Here is a 10,212-nt window from a genome sequence, read left to right as displayed (position 1 = left end):
ATGGAATCTTCTGCAGATATATGTAGCTCGTTCTCAACCGATATCTGACCAATCACACGTCGAGTTCCAACCGAACGACCAATCACAGAAGAGACAACGAGACGCATTCACGCCTGTTGCCAGACGGGTGACGTCAATCGGTGATCGTCCTCTCCTTTCCTTTGTTGGAGCTCGGGTATTTCCTGCGAGAGAAGTGAGAAAATAATAGAGAACAACTGCCTGAAAACACCAAAACAGTTCCGCTTTTACGCTATCATAGATAGGAAATGTCTATAGGCTGTCATACAACATCATATGAAGTGACTTTCTGTCGTTCAGTCTTGTGTTTTGTCGAGCTTTCGTTGAAATAAGAAGGTAAACAACCTCCAGGGTTTATATTTTATGAATTAGCGTAGGCAAATTTCCATATCTGTTACAGTAAAACGGATTAATTGTTCCACCGTTTCCGCTAGCGTTGGTTAAACTTGTTGTGCTGCTTTAGAAACAGCTGCAACAGGCTGTAAAGAGCTGCCCATCCCCCATGTCTCTGCCCTCTTCCTATAAACAAAAAACCCCATAGGCTACACCATATGAAAACAATCCATTTAGCCCTCCTTTCAATGTTCCAACTATGAGAAGAGTTGTTACATTATTTTAGATTCCTACCCATTTTCATTTCTTGGTGTTAAAAACAATTTGTTGTGACAATAGATACTGGCTACAGTAGGCTATGATGTCATTGCCATTTGTGATTTAACCAAGTGTGAGCTTGGATACAAAAGCCCAATTTAATGTTTAAATATTACCATAAAACAATAATATCAAATAAACTTCATAGCGTCATAAATCTGTGGCATCATGTGGGCAAGTCATTGGGGGTTATTAGGTGGGAACATTCCTCCCCTTGATGTTTTCTTGAATCAACCCTGAGAGGCACAACACCTCAAAAGGTTTTACAATGGACTCCAGTATCCTGGAGAGCAAATGTGTGTGGGAGTTACTATAGAAAAAGATCAGAAACTTAGAGCAGGGCATACACACAAGGCCTGTACCCCACATTACATTTTAAGTTACAATCAATTTGAGCATTATCTGTTCTCAAATCAGTGTAAAGCTTTCAATTGGGCCTCTTTATTAAGCGACTATAGTTACTTTGTTTTTCAAACAAATTGAAATGTTATTGTGTTCTTGTTACAGTCACTTACACAATCTTGCCTTTTTTGAAACATACAGTCCGGGGACATTGGTGCTATGCCCGTAAAGTTGGTTTAATGGTAGTCTGCAGGTCAAAGTCTAGATAATTAAAAAAAACAACGGTCGTGAAAGATTGACCCGTTTATAAATCCATGGTCCTTGTACCTTGTTTAAAACGTCATAAGAGTTGTGCAACACATTCAGCGTCAGCAAGCCCTCACAGCTGCAGGCAGAAGGACACTCCCCAAAGCACAGCAACCTTTGAAAGGGGGATGTTCGCGTCAAGAGTCAGCTATGTATGGAAACCATGGTCAAAAGGCTTCTGTAGGTAATACAGAACAGACACTAGGAGGGGGACATGTCTCCATATTTGACTGGTTGCAAAGGCCCTTTTCTTTTCTGACGAAATGGCTTAAAAAAAATATGTACAAAGGACAGACATAAAACCTATATTGAAAATAACAGTTGTGTTTACAGTGCCATTTCTTTCCACACAGCATATACGTGTAGACAATAACAGCAGTGAATGTGTAAATGTGAATAGTCTGACATGCGTTGCGAAACACACGAAGTGAAGTGGGTGATCAGAGAGTAGAAACTGTTTCACACCAATCAGCCAAAGTTGGCACATATCAGAGATCTTCTGTGGCAAACCAATCCAAAACGTGGTTTCTCTTTTCTTGACAAGTTTATTTGTGTATTTTCTGTTTCCCATCAGAGGCACAGTGACATACAAAAAGAAGTATGAATTACCTGGAATGTACACGCCCATAACTGAACAACTGACTACAGTTAAAGACACACATCCCTGTCTTTAACAACTTAGAAACAAGAAAAAACATGTCAGATTAACCCCATATATTCAGACCCAGTGCTGGTACCTTATTCCCTACACCTATGAAACTATAGCTGCTGAAAAAGGAAATATACTTACATTAAAAAAAATAAAAAAATCACACAATGGCGTATAATGAAGTTATTATTGCATTGTTCAAATGTGTCCCTAATACTTTATTTCAAGCAGGATAGTGGAGAATCAAGCTTTAGTTGTATGTTCACTCAAGTGCTCAGATGTCTGGTCTTCACGTGTCTTTAAATCTGAAATGTCTTAAAACAATACTCCTATACTGTACGGCAATGTTCAAACCACCAATACACTTCCTGCCCTGCAGGGCAAGAAGAAGAACTCAGCTGTTTGTGGTTAATCTTTGGACAACAGTGGGCCATATACAACCGAGGACACTGAGGTCAAGCTGTTTGTATTTTGTCTGGGATTTTGAGTTGTTCTACAGTTACAATCTTGAGGGTGTTATTTAAAATGCTAATATATCTAACGACATACTCTTGCTTTGTGAAAGCAGTTACCTTTAATTGTTATATGGTAAATGTTAACTTTCGGAAGTGTTCTGTTTGATACTTACATTTTTTGTTTGATAGGTTACAGTTTTCAACCCCTTTTTAATTTTCCAAATGCATTGTTCAATTTCCAAACTAAATCAAACAATTATGCATTATTTCATAATTTACAGTGAAGTAATTAGATTTCTGTTTGATTTGTAAATTTGTTCTTGTGTTTTTCACATCATTAATCTGATGCAGCTCTGTCTGGTCTGGCAATCTGGAAATGAGAAGAGAGGAAATGTGATTAATGGATTTAACCGGAACCATTCTGAAACAGCAAAAACCGAGCTTTGATGTTTGTGTTAAGGGGAAAAAAGGGATTTTGCCTGATGTTATCCAACAGATAATTGAACATTTCAAGGTTTTTATTTTGTCCTAACCCTAACTCTATGCTGCACCAGGGCACGCAGTGAGGCAATCTTATTGTAGCTCTGCTTTCTGTTCCTAATCACATTTCCTGTGTTCGTGCTCTGCTGGATGTCTCAGGTCACAGGAGGAGAGGACACCATGAAACAGATACCACTGTAATTATAACAAGACCATCATTACGTACTTGAATAATATCTTAAATGATATCACGAAACATATCTTTCTGACCTATTTTCTTATCTTGTAATTTATTATAGTCCCAGTTTCTGCCTAATTTAACATACTCTAATAAGGGAAAACAGGTTTAATTAATTTAATAACGCCTCAGGTGTGTGACTTTCTGACCTGATTAAATTGTTATTGAACTACTAATATTCCTATTTTCACCAGAGGGACATAAGCCAAACTACGTCACTCATTATGTCCACTCTGATGATTGCTTAGCATCGCCCCCTGTAGTATCACAAGCAGTACTGCACCTCACACTAACTGTGGATTCAGGTATTAGTCAATATAAAAAAGAAAACATCTAAAACCTTGTCGATTTGCAATGAAGTCTGGTTTTCACACCTCAGTACTTACTGTGGATTAGCTGTTAACAATAATTAAACAGCCGATGCACTCAAATTATATAATCTGTTCTAATGCACACATTTATAATCTTTAAACTATAAGCAACCACAATAAAATATCCTTGTTATCCTTTTGCCAATGCTTTACACACACAGAAGGCAAGCAATTCAAGTATTCTTGTAATCCTTCAAGCATTATGTTAAAAATAGCATAAACCATGATGAAAGAGAGTGTGTGCATGTGTGATGGTAGATACTGTCTGTCAGATGAAGATGAATGGAAAGTCATTAGCAAAATAGGTGGAAAGGAAAACTGGTGCTGCACAAATAGGAATGATTAAACGGCAAGATGTCATTTATGGTAATTTTGAAAACATGTAAAATCAAGTTCATTCTCTACCAATTTGAATAGCGTTTGCCTCGATAATCTTAAACCAGGGAATATTCGTCATGTTATTAAGACATAGGAATGGATTCAAAGACAAGCAATATGTTTTAAAGGTCACTGTATTCATTTTTTCATGAACAAAGTGTGTTTGTTGTTTTTCTCCATTTTTTCCAAGTGCTTTCCTCCCCAGAGTCAATCCTGACCCTTTTCTGCAGGAAAGATGTGGCTAAAGAAGTGTGTGATCACTGCAGTTGTACCATATTACTGAATCAATGTTCTCCGTGTCCCTTTCACCTTTATTACATTTAATCAAACATGTGAAATTAAGGCTGGATGTTATCAGTTTCATCACAGACTCCAGCTAAACATCTAATTCATAATTTGGGCTCTTTCGTCTTTCTCCATCAGTTTCTCTCTCTGTGAGTCTCTCTCTTTCCCTCCCCCCCTCCCTCTTGCCCTCATGTCATCACATCCCCCTCACGCACTTAGCTGCAGTCAGGTCTGCATGTCTGTGGGGTGATGTTGTGATTCTTCTGCTGCTAGGAGGAAATAACATCAAACACAAGAGAAAGCTGAAGGTAAACTCTTAAAATTAACTTTCTTTCCAGTTAAGTGTGTAATGATGTTGTATTTACCCTGGCGTTGTGACCATATCTCTGTGAAATAATTCATTTTTTAGTCCTCATTTACTTACGGCCTTATACATAATATGTGTGTTTTTGCAGTACATGTGCTACTTTTGACCTATTGTCTGCTTGCACTACTATTTCAAGTAATAATATCTAACTTGTTCTACTCGTGCTAGAAGGGCTTGTGATATTTTGAAACAACGCGGCCGGTGAAACAATGACTCAAGGGGTTATTGCACAAATCATATTTCTGTCACTAACATGGATGCTTTTATATGCCTTTAGTTTCCTGTATATGGACTGCTGCTGCTTTCGTAGAGTTATTCATTTTTATACGAGTTAGAGACTCAAAACACACAAACTCTGTCACCTCAAGGGAGAAAAGAGCCCGAGGTGGTGTAATATCCACAAGTGCTTGCACATGGCCCACAGTTGAATTGTGAAATATTGTGCCTCAAGTCAATATGGCCTTTGTGAAAAGTAATTTTGTTATAGCACTTCTGCTCATATATATGTCCTATTCTTTCATAAGGCAATGACATATATCTGATGACAAATAATGGAAAATAGATGAAAACTAGCCTTTTGGCTCATTTGAGTACTTTATTACCTATGTTCTATTTTGAATTGAATTATATTGAATGACATGACATGACATGACATGTTTTTAATATGTTGATTAATGTACACTGTCCCTTTTTTTAAATAAATCAATTCAATTCAATTCAAAATAGAACATAGGTAATAAAGTGACCTGACTGTTTGAGTGATTTCCTTTAGTCAGTGGTACACCGCATCCTGTTAGCCTCCTTCTGTTCTTGATACATTTAAATGCTTCTTTTTATGTTATTATACTTAATGATTAATAGCTTTTTCTTCAAGAAGAGAGTGATTTACATTTATTCTACATGTTTAGGTCAAAAAATATACTCTGTTTAAGGCACTCTATGCAAGTAATTACAGGTGGCCCCTCTGTTTATCTCAGCATTAGTTACTTTAATCAAATCCACTCACATCAGCTTCCCACACTTCATTTCATCTATTGATTGCATACAGGTGGTGCACTACAGGAAATTGTTCATCTGTGGTGACCTTCACCCAACGAAGTACTGCTTAGTTACAATAAAATCCCCTCTATTTCCAAAAGGGGGCAGTCTTCATCCTGTCAAATGTGTTAAGAGGCCAAGAACATGCTGATACCTGAATATAACTGAGTTACAGTGATTGTTGAAATACTAATGACATTTGTGGTCTCTGAACAAGCTGCCGTTCATTAAACAAATAACTAAAATGACAGAAGATGTCTAGCAGACACTAATAATGCAAAGTTTAGCAATAAGACAGAGATACGAGTTGCAGGCTATCACCCTAAATGCTTCAACATACAGTAGATGAGAAATGTCTGTTTAAATAAAAAGCATTTTTGAGATGTTTTATTACAGCTAAATCTGCAGCTGCTGGTTTATGTGCAGCTAAAAGTGATATGATCATACCACACAATGATCACACTGGATGTATTCGATGTTTCCACGTAATAAGGCGATTCATCTTTTCCTGAATTGTTAATATAGATAGAATCGGAGGGATGAAACCCCTCTTTAATGGTCACACATGCAGAGCACACAGCACACACAGTGACATTTGGCCTCTGCATCTAACCCATCCTAGTACGGAGTCTGGTACTAGGAGCAGTAGGCAACAACATTAAGTCATTATTGCTTGAGTAAGAAGTGTTTAATGGCTTGCTTTATACACTGGCTCCTTGTGACTATCTCTTAAATATCGGCACCCTCAGATACTGTAATGATCATTGTCTGTTTGCCCTGAACTCTTAATGACTTTCTGTCTTGACTCACAAATGTTAATGTTACCTTTAAGTACTAAGTTCAATATTGACGAAGAGCAAAAGGCATCACATTTCCTACTTATCTGTTTCTCCACAGGAAGTGGCCAGTCTCATTCCCCTGATGTGAATAACAAGGTTTGTTATAAGATAATTATGTTATAAACATGTGGTTAAAATCAGGATATTACATATTTCAGGGTATTATTGTGGCTATTATGTCTCATGCAGTAACTTCTTTTATTTTAGTTAATTGATGGCCTTTTGTTGTTCGTTTTCTTTAAACATAGGTTTTATAATGAAAAACGTGTTTTATTTTGATATCCTTTTTAATTGTACATCATTGTTTGTTTTTAGAAACATCCCCACGTACTAACAGGTGCTGAAAGATTAAGATAATACTGGAAAAGTGAAATCACAGTTAATATCTTTACTTTTCAATTATTTTTCTGTATGTACTGTAAGAATTTGTAAAATCAAACCGTTTTTTGATACATTCTGTCAATTACAGTGTTGCTGTTCTTCTGCTTCAGGTGTTTTCCTTATTTGTAAAGTTTTTATTTTAAATAACACTTTTTTCAATCTAGCGCTGGCCCGTACAGTAACAGTTGAAATGGAGAGGGCAGTTCCTACATCGCCAACAGGTATGTAGCTTCAATAAACACATTTCCTTTCTTTAGAATCTGAAATGGTTCAATACAATGTGGGGTTTCAGCAAATGTAATACACATTTATAATAGAACATTTAGTTAAAAGTGTGTATCTATATTTTCCTAGCAGCCAACTGGTCCTGTGAGAATCTGAAGTGCTACATGGTCCTCATGCAGGCTGAGAAGAAAGCCATCGGCTCCATCTGTTTTCTGGCCGGTCCTTTCACACTGCTGGAAAATGCTCTAGTGCTGGGAGTGATCGCTGCCACCGCCACCCTGCGGCGGCGACCCACATATCTGTTCATTGCCAGCATTGCTTTGGCTGATGTCTTCGCCAGCTGCTTCTTTACCATCAGCTTCCTGGATTTTCACCTGTTTCAGCACAGTGACGGCCCCACCGCCTATCTCTTCAAGTTAGGTGGTGTCACCATGGCCTTCACCAGCTCAGTGGGGAGTTTACTGCTGACCGCTCTGGACCGATACCTCTGCATCCACCAGGCCTCCAGTTATAAGGTGCTGCTGACCCGCCGGAGAGCCTCGCTCTGCCTGCTGATCATGTGGAGCGCCACCATCTTCATCTCCTTCCTGCCTCTGATGGGCTGGAGGTGTCCCACGGGGCTTACTCCACCCTGCTCGCGCCTGTTTCCATACATCAACCACGGCTACCTGGCCTGCTGGACCAGCTTTACACTGGTGCTTCTGACCCTGATTTTGTGTGCATATGCTCTGGTCCTGTGGAAGGCCCACCGCCATGAGTCCTCCATGACCAGCCTCCAGGGAGCAGCAGGGACAGGCCACGCCCGCATGAGGATGGATATCAGGCTAGCTCGTACCTTTGGCCTGATCCTGCTCATATTAGTGGGCTGCTGGCTTCCTGCACTCTCCTTCATGTTGGCTGATGTCTCTGTGATTCTGACCCACACCCAACAGAGGGCCTTCGCCTTTTGCAGCACCCTCTGCCTGGTCAACTCCGCAGTCAACCCATTGCTGTATGCACTGCGCTGTCGAGAGCTGAGAGTTGCTCTGCTACAGTTGCTTCAAAGGCTGTGTGTGATTGGGAGGTGTAAAAAGACTACACAGGATTTACCCCCAGGAATACATTTCACAGAAGAAATCAGCTGTACTGCCATCACCGAGCATGAGATACCCGCAAACGGAACATTGCAACTTCACTCAGTCTCAGAAATGGTGAACAATTAGCCGGACAATATCAGAAAATCAGTTAAAATTAAGGAGTAATTTGCTTTTTTGAAGCGAGCTACGGTATTTCGAACAGACATTACAGAACATTTTACTGTACGTAAGATTAAAATATTCTGTAGATATGAGCAGGATTTACTCCGATCACTTATTAGTGCTGGCACATTTTTTTTACCAAGACTATTGTTGTAAAGCCTTTTGAACAAAAATCAGTATTTAAAACAGGCGATCCACAGTATCAGATTCAAAGAGTATAAAATGGGAAACATGACAATTATTGTGTTTAAAAATGGAGAAACCATGACCTCTGGAAATATTTTTGCAACCATTACACATACTTACATTTAAATAAAAGATGAAGATGTAGATTTTAAAATATTCTTAGAACAACGAACTAGAAACAGATTCCAATGGGAAAAAGCCATTCACCTCTAGGCATTGTTTCAGGAAGGACAAAGGGTTTAGGATTGTGATGATATCATGTAGCCATCTCACCTTTAACCTTTGACCTTTTCCACTGTGTCCTGTGAACTGAAGCGCTGACTTAACCTTTGTATGCACCACATGGTAGAAAAGTGGATTCATTGTACGCCTGGGCGATATGGTGACATTTAAAGGGTCACAACTATATGAAAATGTAGATAATATATATCTTTTTCAAGTTCTTAAAAAGAGAATATCCTACTGTAAATTTGTCAAGTATTTTATTCACATCAAATTATATAAATATAGGCGTTACCATGTGGTCATTTCAGATAGACCTTTTTTTTGCATTACGAGAAAACATGCTACGTCATTATGTATGGAGAAATAACCTATATTGTGATAGAAGATTTTGGCCATATCCATCAAGCCCAATTTGTTGTACACTCTTGTTAGACATTTTATTATATTTCTGTGTTATCTTTTGACAAAACAGTTGCCTACAAGTTACATAATATGACATATAACGTCTGCACTGTACCCATAGTGCTATGCATATCACAGTCACTCGCTGTAAATATGTTTTGTGGTATATTTATTGGCCGTTTTTTGGTATTTAACTGTAAAAATGACAGCCAAGGCTAACAGTGTTTGCTTGTTTATGTTTGAGTATTTTATCCTGGGCCTGCACGGACAGAGGACCCTGTGGGTTGCCTGTCCCATCTGCACATGAATGCCACGACTCCACAAAAGCCCCTTGCATAGGAGGGACTCCCACAATGTTCACCACATGAATCCAAGCAGTGTGTCGAGGTAAATGGAGCACATGCACACGAGCACAGACACTAGAACACTCTTTGCACTAGTGACAACTGGCAGCTGCAGGAAAGCACATATTTAACAGAGTACACTCAAACTCACAGGTGTACATACTACACAGAACATATTTCAACCAACATATAAAGTAATTAAAGATGACTTACCTTTATTTGACTCTTTACTTTGTACTGTTCTTTTTTTCCTGTTAATCAAATTAAATCGTACTCATCCTTCATCTTTAACCTTTGTCGAGTGCCAGAGAGTCAGCAGTCATGTTTTCAAGGGTTTGTAAGTGAATCGCTACAAAATAGTATAAATAAATAAATTTCTAGTGGAAGGACATAAAATGCAGCTTGTTTTTATACATATTGAATAAGGTCTTGTAATAAAAAAACGTGTATTATTGGATTTAATAGAACAGTGCATTACATTACTTTTTTAAAAAGTAATAATGTTGAGATTTTTGTTAAAACTGTTTTAGAGAGGTGTGATTAACTGTTATACTGTGTCATTTGTATTTTTTGTATAATCCCATTTATATGAACGACTCTGAATTTTTACAGTGGATCAAACTACATGCTCCAAAAGGCAATAGGTTGGCACCCTTTAATGAAAAATCGTTGTTTTAAATTTGCATGAATACAAAATGAAAGTCTGGTAGTTGTTGATAGACGGCAAATAAAATAAATAAATAAAATCTGCTTTCAGTTGAAGGAGATTAACATTACTTTGGAGTTCATTTGAA

At 38.2% G+C, this 10,212-nt stretch overlaps 1 protein-coding gene across 1 annotated transcript; it reads left to right on the top strand.

Annotated features, from left to right (window-relative positions):
• The first annotated feature begins 4,410 nt into the window (after positions 1-4,410).
• On the top strand, positions 4,411-10,185 carry cnr2 (cannabinoid receptor 2). Its single transcript, XM_079691283.1, has 4 exons — positions 4,411-4,481; positions 6,476-6,513; positions 6,963-7,019; positions 7,153-10,185. The coding sequence occupies exons 3-4, from the start codon at positions 6,989-6,991 to the stop codon at positions 8,223-8,225; spliced, it is 1,104 nt and encodes a 367-aa protein (XP_079547409.1). The 5' UTR covers positions 4,411-4,481; positions 6,476-6,513; positions 6,963-6,988; the 3' UTR covers positions 8,226-10,185.
• The last annotated feature ends 27 nt before the right edge of the window (positions 10,186-10,212 follow it).

This window comes from Notothenia rossii (genome assembly GCF_949606895.1).
Source record: "Notothenia rossii genome assembly, chromosome: 7".
In the NCBI taxonomy this organism is placed as follows: Eukaryota; Metazoa; Chordata; class Actinopteri; order Perciformes; family Nototheniidae; genus Notothenia; species Notothenia rossii.
The sequence above is the reverse complement of the archived record's forward strand: the minus strand, read 5'-3'. Positions and strand labels throughout refer to the sequence as shown.

Coding starts and splice junctions, on each gene's coding strand:
- cnr2 (XM_079691283.1), top strand. CDS start 6,989: ATGGAGAGGGCAGTTCCTACATCGCCAACAG. Junction 7,020..7,152: donor AGTTCCTACATCGCCAACAG/GTATGTAGCTTC, acceptor ATATTTTCCTAG/CAGCCAACTGGTCCTGTGAG.